The following is a 21,384-nucleotide window of genomic DNA, read 5'->3' as shown; positions in this document are numbered from 1 at the left end:
CTGCGCTCTTCTGGACAGAGATCTCCGATGTTATTCCCGGGATCTGCTGGAGCCACTCGCCTAGCTTGGGAGTCACCGCACCTAGTGCTCCGATTACCACGGGGACCACCGATACCTTCACCCTCCACATTCTCTCGAGCTCTTCTCTGAGTCCTTGGTATTTCTCCAGCTTCTCGTGTTCCTTCTTCCTGATATTGCTGTCATTCGGAACCGCTACATCGATCACTACGGCCGTCTTCTTCTGTTTGTCTACCACCACTATGTCCGGTTGGTTAGCCACCACCATTTTGTCCGTCTGTATCTGGAAGTCCCACAGGATCTTAGCTTGGTCATTCTCCACCACCCTTGGTGGCATTTCCCATTTTGACCTCGGGACTTCCAGGTTATACTCGGCACAGATGTTCCTGTACACTATGCCAGCCACTTGGTTATGGCGTTCCATGTATGCCTTGCCTGCTAGCATCTTGCACCCTGCTGTTATGTGCTGGATTGTCTCTGGGGCATCTTTACACAGCCTGCACCTGGGGTCTTGCCTGGTGTGATAGACCCCAGCCTCTATGGATCTTGTACTCAGAGCTTGTTCTTGTGCTGCCATGATTAGTGCCTCTGTGCTATCTTTCAGTCCAGCTTTGTCCAGCCACTGGTAGGATTTCTGGATATCAGCCACCTCCTCTATCTGCCGGTGGTACATACCGTGCAGGGGCCTGTCCTTCCATGATGGTTCCTCGTCTCCCTCCTCTTTCTTGGGTTTCTGCTGCCTGAGGTATTCACCGAGCACGCTGTCAGTTGGGGCCATCTTCATGATGTATTCTTGGATGTTCGTTGTCTCATCCTGGACTGTGGTGCTGACACTCACCAGTCCCCAACCCCCTTCCTTCCGCTTCGCGTACAGCCTCAGGGTGCTGGACTTGGGGTGAAACCCTCCATGCATGGTAAGGAGCTTTCTTGTCTTTATGTCAGTGGCTTCTATCTCCTCCTTTGGCCAGCCTATTACCCCAGCAGGGTACCTGATCACGGGCAGGGCGTACGTGTTGATGGCCCGGATCTTGTTCTTACCGTTCAACTGACTCCTCAGGACTTGCCTGACCCTCTGCAGGTACTTGGTGGTTGCAGCTTTCCTAGCGGCCTCTTCGTGGTTCCCATTCGCCTGCGGGATCCCCAGGTACTTGTAACTGTCCTCTATGTCTGCAATGTTGCCTTCTGGTAGTTCAATCCCCTCAGTTCTGACTACCTTCCCTCTCTTTGTTACCATCCGACTACACTTCTCCAGCCCGAACGACATTCCAATGTCATTGCTGTATAGCCTGGTAGTGTGGATCAGTGAATCAATGTCTCGTTTACTCTTGGCATACAGCTTGATGTCATCCATGTACAGGAGGTGGCTGACAACTGCTCCGTTCCGTAGTCGGTATCCGTAGCCAGTCTTGTTAATGATCTCACTGAGGGGGTTCAGGCCTATGCAGAACAGCAGTGGGGACAGAGCATCTCCTTGGTAGATCCCGCACTTGATGGTGACTTGTGCTATGGGCTTGGAGTTGGCCTCTAGTGTTGTACGCCACATCCCCATTGAGTTCCTGATGAAGGCTCTTAGGGTCCCATTGATCTTGTACAATTCTAGGCATTCCAGTATCCAGCTGTGGGGCATTGAGTCATAGGCCTTCTTGTAATCAATCCAGGCAGTGCACAGGTTGGTCAGTCTGGTCTTGCAGTCTCGGCTGACTGTTCTGTCTACCAGTAGCTGGTGTTTTGCGCCTCTGGTATTCTTGCCAATTCCTTTCTGTGTCCCGCTCATGTATTGACCCATGTGCCTGTTCATCTTAGCCGATATGATGCCTGACAGGAGCTTCCATGTAGTACTGAGGCAGGTTATTGGTCGGTAGTTGGAGGGGACTGGTCCCTTCTTGGGGTCCTTGGGGATCAGGACCGTCCGACCTTCGGTTAGCCATTCCGGGTGTCCCTCGTTAACTAGCAGCTGGTTCATTTGTGCTGCCAGACGCTCGTGGAGTGCAGTCAGCTTCTTTAGCCAGTAGGCGTGAACCATGTCGGGCCCTGGTGCTGTCCAACTCTTCATACTGGAGACCCTTTCTTGGATATCTGCCACTGTGATGGTTACTGGACCCTGTTCAGGGAGGTCGCTATGGTCTGCCCTCAGATCCACTAGCCACTGAGCATTGCCGTTATGGGTTGCGTCCTTCTCCCATATGCTCTTCCAGTATTGCTCCGTCTCCAGCCTTGGTGGTGCTGTTCTCTTATTATTGTTCCCTTGCCACTGAGAGTACACCTTTGCTGGTTCTGTGGAGAACAGCTGGTTTATTCTCTTGCCTTCTATCTCTCTGGTGTACCTCCTCAAGCGGCTGGCCAAGGCTGTGAGTCTTTGCTTGGCAGTTTCCAAGGCCTCAGGTATGGACAGCTTGCTGTATTTCTTATGCACCTTCTTTGTCGCACCTTTCTGCAACTCCATTAGTTGGCTAACCTCCCTCCGTGCTAGTTTGATCTTGCCCTCTAGCCTCCTTCTCCATGGAGGGTACTGCCCCTTGTGGCTGTTCAACTTGTAGCCAAGCATCTCACTGATCACTGCTGCCATATTGTAGATCAGCTTGTTAGTGTCGGTAATCGTGGCTGTAGGTATCGTCCGTAGTGCTGCATATATATATATATATATATATATATGTATATATGTAGAGGCTGAAAGTACAAACATCACTAATGTCACATTACTTTGCCGATATGTGGCCAACAGCAATGTTTTAATATTCTTCGTTATTAAACATTCACACATAAATAAGTGACGTCATATTCAGTACTTACCTTTGACAGTTCGGCCGCTCCCTTCTGCCGTTTTTTCCGGCAAAATTATCCACACCCACCACCGCGCTATGAATTGTGGGATATATGGGACCATGAAGCGTGCACCGGACCACGCTTGATATTTGGGGAAATCGACGGCGCATTTGGAGTATGCATTTGAAGTACACTTCAAATTGGGACAGCCGTCGTCGCGTGGCGGTGACGTAATCGCACTTAAAATGCGTACTTCAAGCGTGCAGACCCTGAATTGGGACACGGCGCTTGGCTGCGCGTAGTACACGTACTTCAAGTGTGTGGTCTCTTAATTGGGACACAGCCCTTGAAGTTCTCCAGAGGCCTGGTAATGAACTAATCATTTGATTCAGGTGTGTTGACCCAGGGTGAGGTCTAAAACCTCCAGGACACCGGCTCTCAAGGCCTGGAGTTCCCTACCTCTGCATTAGTGCCTATATATAGGCAGTGCAAAATTTTGTACTGGGTTTCTCCCTGGCGGTTGCAAGTGAAAGTAAACCTAACTATGCTAATAGTTCCTTTCGATTCCTCCTCAGTATATTGATTATTAAGATCTGCCTCCCATTTTTCAATAGCACTCAATGTACTGCTACTGTGAGCATAGAGTGATGAATAAAAAGCAGAAGTAAAATGAGTTCTGTATGTTTCCTTCATAAGAAATGTCTCCAGGTTATCATATATAGCTGTTTCTAAAAATTGTGACATTTTAGAATGAACACAGTTATGAACCTGGAGAAAGCTAAAAAAAAAAATGTTCTCAAGAAAAATTAAAATGTGACTTCAATTGTTGAAAGTTCACCAATGTGATGTTTTGATAAAGGTCACCGATCATTTGTAACCTGTTGTTACGCCACATATCAAACAGACTGCAGTTTCTCAATAAAGGGGTTAAAAACAATGTGCCGTCTTCTCTATCCAACATCTCCCACCAAACCCTAATTATGTTATAGTATTTGGGTTATTCTTAATCTCTGTTTGTAATTTCGTTTTGTCCCAGACAACTAAACTCCAAAGTGAGGGTGGCTTAATTTTTAAGTTTATTTTGCGTAAACCTGAGCAAAAATAAGATTGGTTTAATCCTACAGACTGAGCTTGTGAAACCGGCTGCAGATCTAAACCACAGTGAACACTGGTGGGTTAGACTGCGCTCTCCAACATTATAATCAAATCAAATAAATGAGGAAATCTATGTTGGGAAGAATCCTCAAAGATTAAAACGGTTCTATTTTGTCTTACTTGCTTGTTTGCTTGTTAATTTTTTCAATATGTCACCTTTTTGTACAGTGACACATTCATCAAATGAGAATCTGACACACAGGGCACTCCAAGCTGGTTGGATATATGACTTGCTTGAACTCACATCTGCTTCCAATTAGCAGTGATTAGAAGCTTTCCCCTGATTCTCAGTGGAGGAAAACCAGCAGGTCTACTGGCTCTTGTTAAGTTATTTTAAGCCTACAGTAGTCAGTGACTGTTAAATCAGCTTTAGTGCTGATATCTTACACTCAATCCCATGTATGAATTTAACAAATAACTATTACTTCTTTTTGTAGTTGTTGTTGTTTGAGCTAATTTACTTGAAGATGAGTGAAGTTAGTGAAATGATTCAGGAAAACAGTGTTTGTATGCAGTCTGTTGACATGGACTTGACTTGTCTTCCTCCTGGCAACACGTCCCTGCAACAGGTAATGTTTATTTTTGTTTGTGTTTTTAATACATAACCATTACTGCCAATTCTTTGCTTACTTGGGGTCTCTGTCCCAGTAACTGAATGGAGGGACTGGAAGAAACAGTTTAAACTCAGCTCCTCTGCTTTGATTTGTCTTTTTCTGTTGTTAGACTGATGCACCCGGTGCAGCTGAACAGCAGACAATGAGCGTTTATCTCAGAGTGAGGCCTTTCTCTAAAGAGGAGCTCTCTAACAATGAGGATCAGGTACACTCGAACATACTGGGATGACCAATAAGGAAAAACCAGTGTGTATCCTCTCTGCTTTCTTCTGCAAGTGTTGTAGCTCATCTGCACATTTCCATGAATATAAGGGACTGGAACATTTTGTATTAAAACACAAGGGGTCCCCCCCCCCCCCCCCCCCCCTTGGATTAGATGATCCTGTAGCCTAATACTCTTTAAGAGCAGTTGTCTTGCATTCAAAATAAAACTAATGGAAAGAACACCTGATTTAAGAAACAGTTGCCACTTTTGCACCAACATAGTGCCCATGCCAGTTCTGACTTTCACCTGTTATGAGATAGTTTGATTTACAAAGACTGTTAAACACTTTGTTTTCTTGTCTCTCAGGCTTGTGTTGTGATTGAAAACAGCCAGACGGTGACTCTGAATGCACCAAAAGGTTCTGCCACCATGAAGAGCAGTGAGAAAGGAATTGGCATGTCACTCCACAAATTTTATTTTTCACAGGTCAGTAACATTGGAAATGACCCATTTTCTCCCCCCTTTCTATGTCAGTAATTGTCGACTTTTTATCTTCTGTTGCCCTTTAGATTTTTGGGCCTGACACAACACAGGCTGAGCTGTTTGAGAACGCAGTCAAAAGCCGAATGAGTGATTTCTTGGATGGGAAGAACGCACTGATATTCAGCTATGGTGTAACCAATGCTGGGAAAACCTTCACAATCCAAGGTACGGACAGAAGCACAATATCCTTGTGAAGTTCAAGTCGTGCAAAGTTCTTCTGGTAATGTTGTGAAGTGCTGCAGGAACTCCAAAAGAGCCAGGAATACTGCCTCGAGTGCTGGAAAACACTTTTCAGTACATTGGAGAACATCAGTATCGGGGAATGGACCTGAAGCCCTACCTCAGGAATGGTGTGCAGTCTCTGGATTTTCACCAAGTAAAGCAGGAAGGAATCACTAAAGCTGCCATTTTTGCTTCAATTAAAGAAGTAAGGACTCAGTTCTGTCAAATGTATTCCAGAAAAGAGAAGATGGGAATAAAAGCACTTGAGTGTAGTGCTGTTTACATTCGTATGTCTCTCCTCTGGTCTAGGAGTGTGATTCTCTCAGAGGCAGTAGTTGTCTAGAGTCTTGTTCGGCCAGCCGTCTTTCATCCTCTTCTGCATCTTCAACTCAAACGGGTACTACTCATTAGAATAGTGATTATTGTTGTGGATTCTTATTGTTTCTATATTTACGGTCTTCTGTGCTCCTACTTTAGTGCTGACCAGCAACCAGGCAGAAGCAAATGACAGCCAGTTTGCCTTATGGGTGGCTTTCTTTGAAATCTACAATGAGTATGTGTACGATCTTCTCCAGCCATCTTTGTGCTCCAAATCCAAGAAACGTGCCTGTCTCCGTGTATGCGATGATGGTGCTGGAAATGCTTATGTTAAAGGTGTGGAAATGACCTTGGCTTATGTTCTTAAATTATCAGGTGAATGTTAGCATTAATGATTAAAGGATAAACATTTGTTTTGATTTCAGACCTCATTTGGATCAACATTCATAACCTGGGTGAAGCCTCCAAGCTGCTACACTTTGGGAATAAAAACAGAAGTGCTGCAGCCACAAAGATGAACCACTCATCTAGCCGAAGGTAAAACCAGTTAAGTTTATCATGGATGTGGTGTTAAACAACCTGTTCAAAACTCACACAGGCTTTCCTTACAGCCACAGCATATTTACCATGAAGTTACTGAGGATCAATGGAGGGACAGCTGAAAGGGTCTCTGAGTAAGTATATGCAAGTAGAAGTTAACTTTAACCTGCTCAGAAAACTTGTGTATTCTAAAAGGATTTTGTAACATTGCAAAAGTCATTGCAGCTCCTGAACATTATCACGTGGGGGGTGGTAAAATAAACATTTTTAAGTATATGGGCACCATGGATAATTCCCATTATGCAGCAAGGGTCACTCTATTATTATTATTATTTTTGTTTTATTTTTTTGTATTTTATATATGTATTTTATTATTTGTGTGTAGTACGTTCCATGACTGAGATAAAAGATGGGGGGATTAAAAAGGCAATAAGCAATTTAATATAAAGATGAAAAATAATTAACTCAAAATTAAACAAATGTGTAATGCCAAATAAGAATGTGATTTTTTTTTTTTTTTTTTTTTAAGGCAAATAAAGCATAATAACAATCTAAAATGGCAATCAATAAAAATAAATGTAAAGTGTATTTAATCATATTTTTTGCAACTAATTTCTCAAGTTGAAAATCATGCTAAAAATCCCTACTAACAATCATGGTTCCATCTCAGTTCATCAATATTTAAGACGGTGGTTGTCCTCCTAAAAGTACTAAAATGCATTATTGCTGCAGTAAAGCTAATGAAGATTATATTTAAATCAAAAATGTAATCTAGTACAGTGAAAAACAAAAGTTTTGCACTTGGACAAAGTATCTAATAACTGTCTGATATCTTGATACATGCTCAATCATCCAGGTAAGTAAATCCCAAAGAGTTGACTTTAAACAATAACTGAACCTAGCCTAATTAGTCGGCTAGGCCGCTTCAGGTTATTGTGCAAATGTATTGTTTATAAGATTGCAGTCAGCTGAGACTGAAGAAGTCACTTGGATCAGTGACTCCCACTGAAAACGCTACATCCAGATGAACAGAATGAACTCTTTGGGAATGGTATCCAATACTTATAGTATCAAAAATAATAGTGCTGGTAAAAATGGTGCAAAAAATGGAATATTGTATCAACGTGATATTTATCTTGCATCTTTGCTATAGAAGTGCTTCTCATAGTGGTTTTTGGGATCATGTTTTAAATGTTAAAATAAACTAAAATGGCTCTTCAAGTACAGGAAAATAAAATGGATCACATGAAATGAGTTTCCCTAGGGGAATGTTTTGGGGCCTTCAGCGGGAGTTATTAGGTGATAACTCTGATTCATTGCTGGGACTGAGGCACTAACATGTCCACCTTTTTTTTTTTGTAAACATAAATTGTGAAACTATGATTGTTCTGTTTGTTTCTCTTGCAGGTTCTCTCTCTGTGATCTGGCCGGCTCAGAAAGATGCAACAAAACAAAGACTTTTGGAGAGAGGCTTAAGGAGGCGGGTAACATTAATAATTCCCTGCTTATTTTGGGGAAATGTATCACTGCGCTCCGCAACAGTGGGCCTGACAGGTACAGTGAGACTATCACCACCAGAGCAAACATGAGTGTTGACACAAAATGCTAAAGCTTTTGTTTGTTTTAAGTAATGTAACTTTTGTCACATCTTGTCCTCGTTAGCGTTATTGTATGTTGGTTATGGTGTTGGCGAAGGAATAAATTAACCTTAATGTCGGATGGTTATGTGTTTTTGAACCTTTTGCATGCTTTTATGTTGTCATCCATCAGAACGAGGAGCATCCCCTTCCGAGAAAGCAAGCTCACCAAGCTGTTCCAGGCTTTCTTCTGCGGGAAGGGAAGACCCTCCATGATTGTCAACATTAACCAGTGTGCTTCCACCTATGACGAGACTCTCCATGTCATGAAGTTCTCAGCTGTTGCCAAACAGGTTAGCCCGAGTTCAAAATGCAAAAAAGGCCTTGGTGACGTGAAGCACTGATCTCAGCTCTGATTTGTGTAGGTGGTGCAGGTGATCCCAGATAAGGCTCTAGAATCTCTGGCTCCTCGTCTTGTGGGTCGTGATGGCAAGCCCCTGCTGAGGAACGGGGTGTTTGACAGCGATGTCCTGCAGAGTTACCTGTCTGAAGATGAGCTGCTTGATGAAGAAGAGGAGGCTGACATGTCTTTGTTGCCACAGAGTGTAAAAAAAATAATAATAATAAAAAAAAGTCTTCCATTAAACACTGATTTAGCTGAAAGCATGCTCTATGCCCAACTGTAGCTTGAAAGTAGCAGCAGCATGCCTGTACTCATGTTCTTGAAAGATAATGGCTAAGATAATAGAAATTGTTGGTTTGTTGTTTTTTTTTGTCTCATTCTTAATATTAATGTTCATTTGTTTCAGTTTTTTTTTTTTTTTTTTTTTTTAATAGGAACTTTTGAATGTGGTTGAGAATTTAAGAACAAAGCTACTGGCTGAGCGAAGAAAAAACCTGCTGCAAGAAATCGAAATTCGCAAAGAAATGGGAGACGCCATGTTGCAGCAGCTGATGGAAAGTGAAGAACTCCGCAAGTATGTGCAGTTTTGCAAAAGCGGGCCAGTGATCTTCCATAAATGTGTATGCTGTTGGTAGTAATTTCAGGTGAAGTTGATCATTTTCCAATATTATCTTCTGCAACTGTGAAGTCGTCAGATCGAAGAGCTGAAGGAGAGCTACCGGGATAAACTGGAAAACACATTTGAGATGTACAAGGATGCTATTAAAGAACATGCTTATCACAGCGCTATGACCAATCTGGAGGATAACTATGTACCACTCGATGAGTTCACTGCAGAACAGGAGAAAGTGGAGGTATGTTTCAGTTGGCTGTTGAAATATCCCGTCTAAACTTTTTCCCAGGGCCTTGCTAAATTCACTTGTGTACTGATGTAAGGGAATCTTGAATAAAAGATTTGTCAAACAATGGATTAATCGGTAAACTGCACATTAGCCATGCTGACAATTTAAGTAGCCAACACCCTGAGATACTGATCTGAATACAACAGCTTTGACTCTTCTTGACTGTGTAGGCCCTCAGGCATAAAGTGTCAGAGTTGGAGGCCTTGACTTCGAGGACCGGTGTAGTTCCTGCTGCTCCAACCATGGATCAATCGAGCCAGACTAAACCACTGAAAGAGGCAGGAGAAGCAGGTTGGTCCAGTTAATGGGGTTTTTGTCTTGTTTCATAGATGTGAATTTTCCTTTGGATGGTGGCACACATTTCTCATCGTTGCTCTACTTTGTACACCATCACAGTACATATAAAACAATCAAGACTTGAGTAGAGTTTTACTTTAGACTTTTTTTTTTCTTAGAATTTACTTTTTTAAACTTCCTTGAAATAACAATAGGAACTTACTTAGAAAGTTGACAAATGCAATGATTTTTGAGAAATGTAGTGCCTCAAGGTTTTAGAGACTGATGAAATTATTTAGTAGTTTTAAGTATATTTATGAATAAGGACCATTTTAAATTTTCGAAAGGATTAAAAAAAGAACCCCTTCCAAAATACAAAAAACTTGAATCTGTTCAATTTTCTTTTTATAGCGCAAAATCTCAACAGTCACCTCAAGGCAGTTTATATTGAAATGTTGAGACCCCACAAGAATGCAGAGAAAACCCCAATAATTAGATGACCCTCTATGAGCAAGCACTTGGGAACAGTGGGAAGAAAAACTTCCGTTTAATGGGAAAGTGGTTTCCTTGATTTTAAATTTTAAGTTTCCTGCTCTTCATTTGTTGTAATTTTTATTTGCAATTAAGTTTTAGCTTTTTCATCATGAGGCCAGCATTTATTAAAACGGCAGCGAATTCAACCCTACACAGGAGATGATCGATACAGGCGCCTTCACAGAGAGAAATGTGCCATAGAGCGGATGTGTGAGGATAAACAACAGGTAACAAGGACAACTTTCCAGTTAAACACTGGCTCTGATTGGCTATTTAATTATGTCTGTGTTGATGTTTGCTCGTCAGCTAATTTTGTCGCTGGAGAAAAGGCTGATGGAGCTTAATGAAACACTACAGAAGGTCAGAGATGGTTTTATGGAGAAATCAGCTGATCTTGAGGCTCTGCAGAGGACAGCTGATGATCAGGTGAGATGATGCACAGCAGGAGTACACAACATGTTCTTGCTACCAAGGGTGGCACAACCAGATATTAGATTGATGGAGCAATTACTTTCTTACACATGACCAGAAAAATTAAAAAAGGAGAAATCAAGAAGCAGCAAATACTTTTCTCACAGCACAAATAATGCCTGTCTATATCATATGAAATTATTTATTTTTAAAGAAAAAATCCATGGAAGAAATCCTACAGCAAAATGTGGAAAAAGACAAGGAGATTGTCTCGCTGAAGGCAGAAGTTGCCAAGCTCTCCCAGAAGTCCCCTGTGCAAGCAAAGACTAAGCGAGGCCTTCTCGCCAACATCAGGGAGGCTGTCACATCACCACGGAAGGGAACGTCTGCCAGAACACTGAGGAAAACGGGCAAGACTGTACACCATTGAAAACCCAGTAGCTGTACAACAACTGCACTCACCCTGTTAGTGCATGAAAATGTCCTCCTTTCAACTGAGGAAAATTGCATTTGGTTTTTAAGAAGTTCCCTCGGATTTGAAGAAAATCCCCTGAAACTGAGAATGAAATGTGTATTTTTGTGTGCGTGTCTTGTGCTATAGTTTGTTTTTTTAAAAATAAAATAAAATTGTATACTTAATGCTTTACATATGAAGATGCACAGAAAATCTAAGCAATCTCCTTCTGTTTTTAGAAGGCTTCGTTTCAAAGCTCCATTGGTGTAATGCGAGTTCATGCACACCGTATATGTGCTGTCCTTTTTATTTGGTCTAAAGACTTTTTTTCCACATGAAAAAGCTCCTTCTGCATCCACTGCTATAGAAATTTAACCTCCTGCTTCTAAGCATGCATTCAGTGCATGGAGCTGTTCAAAATAAGGCCATCCATTTTCCAGAGCCTTCAGGGGAAAGTAAACCACAAAGAACCTTGATAGGACAAAGCAATCATCTACAACTTTCAATACTCTTAAGTGCATCAGTGTGCTTTCTAATCTGCTTATTAGTTTATCTTTACACACAGTCAATTCAAATCTTTAATTCTCACCTAGTACAATGTACGACACATTTCCAACATGCTAATAAAATATTTATGGAGTATATTGACCTTTACAGCTGAGGGAAGGAGGTGTAGCCACTGTGGTGTGCTTGAAGTAACAGAGCACAGCCTCCTCCTCCTCAGTTAGTGAAGGGGCCATTGTGATAGGCAGCCAGCTGCTCTCCTCTCTGGTATCGTTGATGGTTAATAAGATTAGCTGCCTGTCTTAGCCTGCGTCAGTGCAAAGGGGTCAATCACAGGATTAGCACCTTGCTTAACAGTTACATCATTTTATTATAATTTTTGTCATTTTTCTTCATTACTTTGACTTTTCCCCACTCCAGTATCCATAGCATGTTTAGGACCTGTAATTGCAATATAGTTGCTGCAGGGTTGTTGTGCATCATGCTGCCTTGGGACTGAGTTTGTCTCGACCATCAGCCACTGAATGAAGAATCTTCCAGGGGAAGAAGAGGAGCAGTGGCAGCCAGAGAAGTAAAAGGTAGCCGGGCCAAACTCTTGTCTGCTGTGGCAGAGTCCTAGACTCTGGACAAGTCATCCCTCATGCCACTTGTAAATAACAAAGTGGGTAATGACTGCACAGTTGGCGCAGACAAGACTTTGGCTGATGGGAAGGATCTGGTGGATTCTGTGATAAAGGTAAGTTGCTCCAAGTCTTCTCTTCTGGTCATAAAGAAAGCTCTGACCTCACTCTAGTCTCCTTTACATTTTTCTACTACTTTGTATTTGCATGTTTATGTACCAGTCTAACAGATTTGTGGAAATGAATATGAAAAACGGCTGGGAAGTTGGTTTGTACAAAGCAGTAATTTCCAGAATTTCATGTGAATACTTGGGATGTAAAGAGTTCAGTATTGCATGAGAATATAAAACGTATGGAAAAATGAACTCATTTGGTTTCAGTTCTATAGCCGTCGCCACATAAACATTTTACACAGAGAACATGCACAAAAGGGGGGGGAAGTAACATCCTTTATTCCGGACCCCTGTGGCTAAAAGTGCACTCTCACTGAAAAGAATTTCTTGGTCCACTGAGTATGTGCGACTCTCCGGCGTTAGATAATGCCGTGGACATGTTCGACATTTTCTCCCCATTAACATCAACTGTTTAATTTTAAAGTTATTTTTGTCAGTATGATAAAGGATGTTTGCACAATGGCATTTTGCATCTTATTTTCCTTGTACCTAGATGTCGATGGTAGTATTTCTACTCATTAATTGGTGTAAGCAGCCACAAATGAAGCGCAGAAAATGACAAGATGGTGTTAATATTTAATATAACCGATTTTCAAAGTAAACGTTACAATTTAAGAATGGTATAGCACATCTGTGGTTTTACCGTCACCAGTGCGCACTAGGAAAATGGGCCACTCAGAGTACACGATGTTGCTTTGGCTTATCTAGAAATAGATCAATGTTAATGAGATTATTTCTAATATTTTTAATGAATGAAACCACCTGCTAATCTCTCTCTCCCCCCAAGGTTAAATGTATCGGCTGAAAGTAAATAATTCTTGCAGTATGATTTAGATCAGAAAACAAAACATGTACGTTTTTCTGCACTTCAGTTACTGTTTCAAGCAGGTTAAGATGACTAATATTCAGCTCGATCAGCTTTTTCCCCCAAACAGTTGAGTTTTCTTTCGGTTTTGGTACTGATTATATACGCGTGGGTTGGTGAAGTGTTTAGCAGAGAATAGCTGCTCAGAAGGTTAACGATGTGCAATACCTAATTAAGATTAGTGGTCTAAATACAGCAGGTGATATGGGCAGCAAGGGCATGTCCCTACTATGAAAAACAAAAAGCCCATTCCTCTTGCAAACTTTGTTTGCCACCTTGAAGGGGAATTATCTGGAATTCTTTTGTTTAACTAGGAGTTCCTGAGCTCTGTATATTACCGAGCACTGTCAAATCTTTGTTACAGGTGGTAGCATGTTACCGGCATTTGGCTGCATGTGTTGGTGGCTGCACAGACAGTTTGCAGCTGCGGGATGAGCTGAGACAAACGCGAGAAAAGGCCCTGAATTTGGCCGAGGCCATCCGTCTGCATCTGACCTCACATCTGCGGGACAAGAGCCTGCCCGAGGACCAGCGCAAGGAGATGGAGCTCCTCTGGGTGGCCTTCTCCTCCAGTCTAGAACTGCTCCATGTTGACATGTGCAAGGTTTTCAGCATAGGTGACAACTTCTCCCTGGCTAACACTGCTTCCTTGGTGCAGACTGGCCTACAAGGTAAATGCAAGCCTTTCACATACTGCTGCTACTATATGCAAGCTGTGTCGTCAACCGGAATCGAACTTTAAGCAAAACCAAGAAAACCGCAAAATAACTGCACTACTTTAGTCTTCAGAGGTTGTTTTAGAGTGAATGCAGAGGAAACTCTATTATTGTATCTTGTAAGACTCAATGACTACACATGGAGGGGAAAACATTTTGGATTGTAATGTAAAGTATTTAGCTGTTTTTCATACTCTGCAGATAATATTTTATCAGAATTAATATGCTCAAATCTGCCAGTGTGCTGACATTTTAGAGTATCTCATGTGAATGTCCTGTGGCATCAGTAAAGGTGAAATATTTGGACTCTAGCCCTGCATTTAATTAGTTTACTATTATTTTTTTCTGTTATCATTGATGGATATAAGTAAAGTGTGTGGAGCTGTGCTTGAGTTGGTCCGTCACACTGATACACAATGTTTTCCCAACTTTTAAATGGACTGGTTCAGGTATTAATGGCCCCCAGATGTTGGATGCTGCCGATTTATTTATTCCTCTGTAGTGCCACTGTGACAATATTACATTAGAATTTTTAAGCAATGCGGATTGCCATGAGATTTTGTTCAAATATTCACATTTCGTTTCCCCTCATGATGAAGTGGAAAGCTTCTGCCACATTTTTACAAATCCATTGTTGAGTTGTAAAAGCCAAAAGAAAATGGAAAGCTAAAATTTGTTTCTGGTAATGCAGGAGGAGGCAGTGAGGTAGCAGCTCGAGCACTCAGTTTGGCAGACTTGAACCAGGAGCCTCCAACCCTTCCTGCTGGTCTTGAGAGCCAGGAACGGCGCACCATGGAGCAGGAAATCAGCCAAATCGACCACATGATTGATGACATGGAGAAAAAAGTAAACGTGTTGCGCTGGATGGTGGAGCCCCAGGGGCCACAATACGCAGACCCGCTCAGCAGCACCGAGAGCGCCTCGCTGGCTCTGCTCAGCGTTGACGAGGAGCAGCCTGGACACGAGCCTCTATGCCAGCGCAGTTTGATCTTTGTGCTCTTATTGCTGTTTGCGGTTGTTTTGGTGGCAGCCACGTTATCTGTCTGTCTTGTCCTTTTCTCATGAACAAAACCTTAATTTTTTTTTTTTGGTGCAACCTCAGAAATGCTCACTAATACTGTAACACTGGCAAGCTTTGCAGGTACAGTAGTGTTCTTTTAACTATATTCTTTGCAATGATGAAAAGGTGACTTTTATTGTAAACCTTTATTAGTGCGTTCTACAAATACTGAAATTAATCTGGATGCGAACTTGTTTGCCATGTCTTGCAGTGAATCCAAGGCTGCCATATGCATTAAACAAATAAAGTACATGACTGCCTGTTATACAATAAATTATGTTTTATTTTACTTATACAACTGTTTGAAAAAGAAAATTGAGCCAACATTGTAATTTTTTTCCTGACTAGCTTTTGATGCACAAAAGGAGCAATTCTACCTTTTTTTTTTCTAAGCAGCCAGAAAGGCACTTCCTATTACTTATCGCAACTGAGAAGACATAGGTGCAAATGCTTCTTAATATAGGTGATCATGTATTTTCTATATAAAGTGCTGTAGAGAACTGATGATGTTTAGTACAGTTGTACAATATAAAAGTATCAACTTTGATATGAAACTGTCTTCTTGGGGTTTTGTTGTGTTTTTGTTCTGTAAATTATTACCTCAAAGCACAACTTTGGATTCAAAATCATCTCAAGTCTTGCATAAGTTACTGCAGGCTGACAAGTCCCTAAAAGATGGCAGCAATACCGTCTCACTCCTCTTAGGTTGGTTCAAAGCTATGACAAAACCGCTCAGCCACTGGAAATTATTTTCATATTCATGAAAGAAAAGTGTATAGCCTACAGTATAGATAGGAGCAGATTCTCAGTCAAGTAAATCAAATCTGAAAGGTTGAAATATGAATCATCAAATATACAAACAGTTTTCTTTCTTAAATAGTACAATAGGAGCTTTATATTCATTCTGATGTATTATCCATTCATCCATCCATCCATTCACTTCCGCTTATCCTTTTCAGGGTCGCGGGGGGCGCTGGAGCCTATCCCAGCTGTCATAGGGCGAGAGGCGGGGTACACCCTGGACAGGTCGCCAGTCTGTCGCAGGGCTAACACACAGGGACAGACAACCATTTGCACTCACATTCATTCGCACATTCACACCTAGTGGCAATTTGGATTATCCAATTAACCTATCCCCACAAGCTGCATGTCTTTGGACGGTGGGAGGAAGCCGGAGTACCCGGAGGGAACCCACGCAAACACGGGGAGAACATGCAAACTCCACACAGAAAAACCCCGGCCTGATGTTGGAATTGAACTCAGGACCTTCTTGCTATGCGGCAACAGTGCTAACCACCGTGCCACCGTGCTGCCCGAGCACTCGTGCCACCGAGTGCTCGGGCACTAATATATTTAATTTTTATATATAAATTTTAATTTATATTAATATATTATATTAATATAAATTAATAAGTATTAGTACTTATTAATTTATATTTTTCGGGTACTATACTGGTACTAATTGTACAGAAAAATACCCATTATGACTTAGCACCTAATCATTATGACAAAAGAGGTGTTTATTTTGAAAGGCGTGACCGGTAGTTTGACGATTCTTTGTCAGTTTCAATTGTAGTCCGGAGAACAGTAGGTGAAAGGGTCGATGCAGGCGTGACTGTGAAAATTTATCATCTGAGGCGTTTCACAGACGGAAGTACAGCCTTGGTAAAGAAAAAACAAAACTCGCTGTTAGTGGGACACACTCTCCTTGACGATGGTGCTTAAACAGTGCCAGTCTCGACTTAAACTTTTAACTTTAACCACCCAGAAAAGTGGTATGATCCTCAAGACAGAGCTAGCATTTTTGTGCCTGCAGCGACATCGATTTTCGTCAGAGCCTCAGCGTGTTCTCAGTGTAACCTCACTCCGTCTTTTAGCAAGTTTGAGAAGACACCGCTGAGATGGAGACGAGCTCCTGGAGTGAAGATTACGCATTTGTCTGCTGCGACATGGATGTCCGTGAGAGGTAACAAACAGCGCTTACGCTTACGGTATCAAACAGTCTTTAACTGCATGTCTGCCACTTTAAACCTCGCCACTTCCCATAAAATGGTAGTTGTTAGCTGTGATGAGCTAATTTACATAAATTGCACAAGTGAACTGGAGCTTCGTTTGTTCCAAAGACCGCAATCATACGTCCTTCAAAACCCTCTCACGCGAGACTTTAAATGACTACAGGTACTGTGATTTTGTCATGGTAACTGAGTTACTGTAGCCCACGTGCATGTCAAAATAAAAGTCAACTTGTGGACTGTGATGGTGCTAAACTTTGATTACCTCCATAATAATTAATTAGTTCGCAAGTGTCTGCAAATCGAATACATCTATATTTTATTCACAGAAAACACTGACAACATATCAGATGTTTAAACCGAGATGTTTCAATATTTAATGGAAAATATTAACTCATTTTATGGCAGCAACACATCTAAAAAAAACATGGGATAGTTCCCTGTTCCCTGTGGGACTTGATGATGGAGGGTGAGTAATCCGCCCTCCCTGTCACTCCCTTCTGGACGTTGCTGTCTGTCCCTTGGATGTGGGTGCTTGATGAGTTTGCACCATGTGGCCACTGTGGTCACTGACCTGCTGCCTTGGGGGTGGTAGACAAGGGTGGCTTGGACATCTTCTGCATCTGGGGCTCTGCCAGGTGCTGGGTGGTTCTTGGGCACCATCATTATCAAGTACATTTACATAAGACACATATAATCACTTGCACTGTTTTTATTTACATTTTACACAGCATCCTAATTTTTTTGGAAATTGGTTTTGTGTTTGTGTGTGTGTGCGCGCGCGTGTGTGTGTGCGCGCGCGTGTGTGTGTGCGCGCGTGTGTGTGTGTGTGCGCGTGTGATTTCAAATGGAAAGGTTCATTTCAGATAATAAATAGATTGAAAAATCAAAAGCTACATACAGCAACCTAAACAAGATGTTAATATTTATGTGTATTCCAGTGTTGAGGTCATTCTAAACTGCTGTGTTTCTTAAAACCTCTGTCAAAGCTTTCCAGTATGATCTAAAACCAGACGTACCAAAGGCTGAAGTCCAGAAGCTGTTCTTTGATACGCATGCAGTGGTGCGACTCCTTGAGGAAAATGGTTAGTTGTTCGATTAAAAAAGCTACAGCATTATATTTCTTTTAAAATTGTAGGCTGCATTGATTTCATTTATAAATGACTTTTTTTTTTCTCCTATGAACAGGTTTCACTACATCTCAGTCTGAAGGCATGGTCAGCGTACTGGTGAAGATGACAAACTCTAACATGGATGTCATTTACAGTGACATGATAACCAAAGTGCAGCAGGTGAGACAGCAGTACAATAATGTGCACTGTGTGCAGGCGCTGGTTGTGTTTCCTCTGTGTGTTCACTCACAAGCCTTTGTCTCTGGTCCCGTAAAGGTCAGTGAACCAGGATCGCTGGGTTGGTCATTGTATTATGAAAACACTGTGACCTGTGTAGTTAAATACAAACAGTGCTCGTGTTACTAGAAACCTTCGATGTTGGTGTCCGTGATGAGTTACTTTTGAAAATTCATGGCACTGGAATGTCTGATGAGAATAAGGACGATCTGTGATACAGCTCTCCGTGATCACTCTTACTGGCTCTTTTAACAATGTTAAGACTGATAGTGATATGGGAATATCTTCTTTTTTTTCCTTAATGTTAAAATTTACATCTTATTATAAAATATTGCTCAAAACCCCCCTTTTCTAGCAATAATATAATATAATATAATATTCCACTTCTTATTAAGTCGGTATTAATGTTAAAAAATTCCATAATCACTGGGATTTCCAAGTGGCAGCCACCATGACATCGCTTGTACATGAGTAATAGTTCTTCCTGGACTTCATATCTAAAGGCCTTAGAGTGAGTTGACTGTGAGGCTGGACATAAGGTAAGAGAAAAGGACTGGTATCATTTGGCTAAGCAGAGAGGTTAAGCTGGAAAGGATGTGCAGCAGGATGGCAGATGGAAGGAGTACTTTGAGAGCTGATGGAAGAAGAAAATGAAAGAGAGGGGAGGATGGATCAGGAAGTGGAGAAGGTTTAGTACAGTGGGTAAAGTTATGAAGATGATGAAGATTGGAGAAGTGGTAGGTCCCGATGACAAACCTGTGGAAATATGGAAATGTCTAGTAAAAGATGGCGGTGGACTTTATATCAAGGTTGTTTCACAATTTTGGAGAATGAAAGGGTCACGTGTTGAGCTCTACTAACTACAGAGGGATAGAGTTATTGATCCATACCATGAAGATATGGGAACGAGTTGTTGTAGGTATGTTAGGAAGAATAATACTTTGTTTGTGTTTTCCACTTGAACTGCAGCACTGCTTCGTGCTGAGAAAGAGCACTACAGGTGTGATGTTTGCTTTGTTTTGATGGAGAAGTATAGAGCAGGAGGAGTTGCACTTTTTTTGTCTTGTTATAATTTAATATTTTACATCTTCTGGTATCCACCCATTCATCTCCACTAATTAAGGATTTCTATAGGTTAAACCACTCTTTGCTGTATGTGAATGCTTTGCTCTCCCAGAGCCTTGGTAAAGGCTATAAAGTGAAAGATCAAGGCTATCATATACTTCACATTACCATCTATGCATCACAGCATTTCAGTGGTTTGATATCGGTGTGTTAATTAAATCCCCACCACATGCTGTGCCTGTCAAAGCCACAGCGGCAATAACTTTTCTAAAAGCTCTGAATTTAGTGTGTTCCACTCGCACTACAGTACTTTATTTTTATCGTGAACCCTCTAACGTTTTGTGCGATCTTGGCAGGAGATCATGTTGCAGCGTGTGATGTCTCAAATAGCCACTGTAAAGAAGGACATGGTGATCCTTGAGAAGAGCGAGTTCTCTACTCTGCTGGCAGAAAATGAGGTAAATGTTTTTTTCGGAGTTGTTTTAAGAAGAAAAATAATTTGTTCGATAAAGATCACTTACTGCAGTGACAGTGTATCACGTTTGACTTGATCGTTTCGTTTCTCAGTAGTAGAAACAGGAATGACTGCACAGTGTGTTTGTGCCAGCGATTTCCTTCCACTTAATCTGACTGTGTCAATGTTTTGCCCTTTCTCCCAGAAACTCAAGGTCCAGTTGCTCCAGCTCAAGGTCCAGCTAGCTGTAAGTGACTACTGTGAATGTTTTAACCTTCATGAATTCCTTGATAGTATTTGATTTATCTTAACTTGGTTGAAATCTCCATTTAGAAAAATGTTTTGACTTTGTGTCTCTTTTTTACAACGTTGCAGGATGAAATGAAAAAAGTGCAGTCAGACAAAATGTTGGATATGAATTTGGAGAAAAGCCGAGTGAAAGAACTGGTACGTGTTCGAGGAGATCAGTTCAATTATTGTTTGGAAAAAAATGACTGAATTTAAAACTACACGACTTTCTTGCTCCCACATGAAGTTCTGCCTATAATTATGTTTGCATTTTACGCCATGGTGTCACAGTTACACAAACATTTCCTGCATTTATTTTTATATGTGTAAAGGAGCGTTGTACCAATGTCGTATCACAAAAGGTGGCATGAAATCACGTTTGTATTTTCAGAGAGCAGAGCATGAGAAGAAACTTCTAGAAACACGAACTGAGATTATGGAAATGGTTTGTATACATGCATTTAGTTTATAGCACACTGCATTCAGTCATTTGTTTCTATTCTCCATTAAAGGTTTTTAATGCTTGCTTTTAATTTATTGTGGGTCTTTATCGCCTTGCCTTTTTTACAGACTGCAGAACAGGAGCGCTATTTGACTCAGACAAACATGAAAATAGACACAGAAGTGGCTGGTTTGAAAACCATGTTGGAGTCTCATAAACTGGATACTATAAAATACCTTGCAGGTATACGTGCATGTTAAATATGGGTTGTAGTTACACTTTCTATCTTTTATTTTCTTACAGATACAGCTGGTACAAATAATTGCATGTGATATATTTTTTTTCTCTTGCAGGTTCAGTGTTTACATGCCTCACTGTGGTCTTGGGTTTCTATCGTATTTGGATGTAAGCAGGACTTTGATCATTGACTTTGATAACACTTGAATTGTCACTGCATCTTCTGAATGTGCTATGATTTGTTATTTCCCGGGCAGTGGTGATCTTTTTTACAAGTAGAACTTATGGAAGGACCAGCTCCTTCACCGATCACTCGTGGAAGTTATTTGATAAATACATTCATTCATCAAAAATTTCTACCACACCGCCCAGACAGTTTTTTAATTAAATTTTTATTCTCTTGCTTTATGGCTTCTGGAACCAAGTTGACAATTCACTTAGTAATTTTTTGTAATGTGTAATTACTGAAATTATGTATATATGTATCTGTATATGTGTATATGCCAGTCTTTAAATACTGGAGAGAACATAATATTAATATTTAGGCACAAAGATTTCTGTACTTTTTTTTTTTTGTCGTTTTCAGAAATATGTGAAAGATTCTGGGACAAATATTACGTGTTATTTAAATAAAATTTATTATCAATAAATGTAAGATTGATCT

The 21,384-nt window shown here is 41.1% G+C and overlaps 3 protein-coding genes across 4 annotated transcripts; all 3 read left to right on the top strand.

Annotated features, from left to right (window-relative positions):
- Window positions 1–4,185: 4,185 nt before the first annotated feature.
- Window positions 4,186–11,672, top strand: LOC146511067 (kinesin-like protein KIF20A). Of its 2 annotated transcripts, XM_085173145.1 has the most exons (18): window positions 4,187–4,505; window positions 4,660–4,755; window positions 5,122–5,241; window positions 5,325–5,463; window positions 5,541–5,725; window positions 5,830–5,917; window positions 5,998–6,174; window positions 6,264–6,375; window positions 6,450–6,512; window positions 7,786–7,932; window positions 8,149–8,308; window positions 8,381–8,560; window positions 8,793–8,932; window positions 9,047–9,212; window positions 9,431–9,551; window positions 10,227–10,297; window positions 10,377–10,496; window positions 10,696–11,672. In XM_085173145.1, exons 1-18 carry the CDS (start codon window positions 4,404–4,406, stop codon window positions 10,909–10,911), a joined length of 2,403 nt encoding a protein of 800 aa, XP_085029271.1. In that variant the 5' UTR covers window positions 4,187–4,403; the 3' UTR covers window positions 10,912–11,672. The 2 variants fall into 2 exon arrangements, with proteins under 2 accessions (XP_085029272.1, XP_085029271.1); XM_085173146.1 differs by lacking the exons at window positions 10,377–10,496; window positions 10,696–11,672 and having other exon boundaries at window positions 4,186–4,505; window positions 10,164–10,251.
- A 13-nt stretch (window positions 11,673–11,685) lies between these two features.
- Window positions 11,686–15,772, top strand: rgs9bp (regulator of G protein signaling 9 binding protein). Its single transcript, XM_085173147.1, has 3 exons — window positions 11,686–12,175; window positions 13,462–13,768; window positions 14,505–15,772. Exons 1-3 carry the CDS (start codon window positions 12,080–12,082, stop codon window positions 14,876–14,878), a joined length of 777 nt encoding a protein of 258 aa, XP_085029273.1. The 5' UTR covers window positions 11,686–12,079; the 3' UTR covers window positions 14,879–15,772.
- Window positions 15,773–16,296: 524 nt separating this feature from the next.
- mcur1 (mitochondrial calcium uniporter regulator 1) lies at window positions 16,297–21,283 on the top strand. The gene is given in 10 exon segments (XM_085172893.1): window positions 16,297–16,624; window positions 16,627–16,839; window positions 17,875–17,970; window positions 18,074–18,177; window positions 19,656–19,757; window positions 19,959–20,000; window positions 20,129–20,200; window positions 20,433–20,486; window positions 20,612–20,726; window positions 20,837–21,283. Coding segments are annotated over 10 exon segments (891 nt in total). The 5' UTR covers window positions 16,297–16,587; the 3' UTR covers window positions 20,893–21,283.
- The last annotated feature ends 101 nt before the right edge of the window (window positions 21,284–21,384 follow it).

The sequence above is a fragment of the Neolamprologus multifasciatus genome, chromosome 9 (genome assembly GCF_963576455.1).
Source record: "Neolamprologus multifasciatus chromosome 9, fNeoMul1.2, whole genome shotgun sequence".
Lineage (NCBI taxonomy): Eukaryota > Metazoa > Chordata > Actinopteri > Cichliformes > Cichlidae > Neolamprologus > Neolamprologus multifasciatus.
This window is presented reverse-complemented; position numbering and strand designations above follow the sequence as displayed.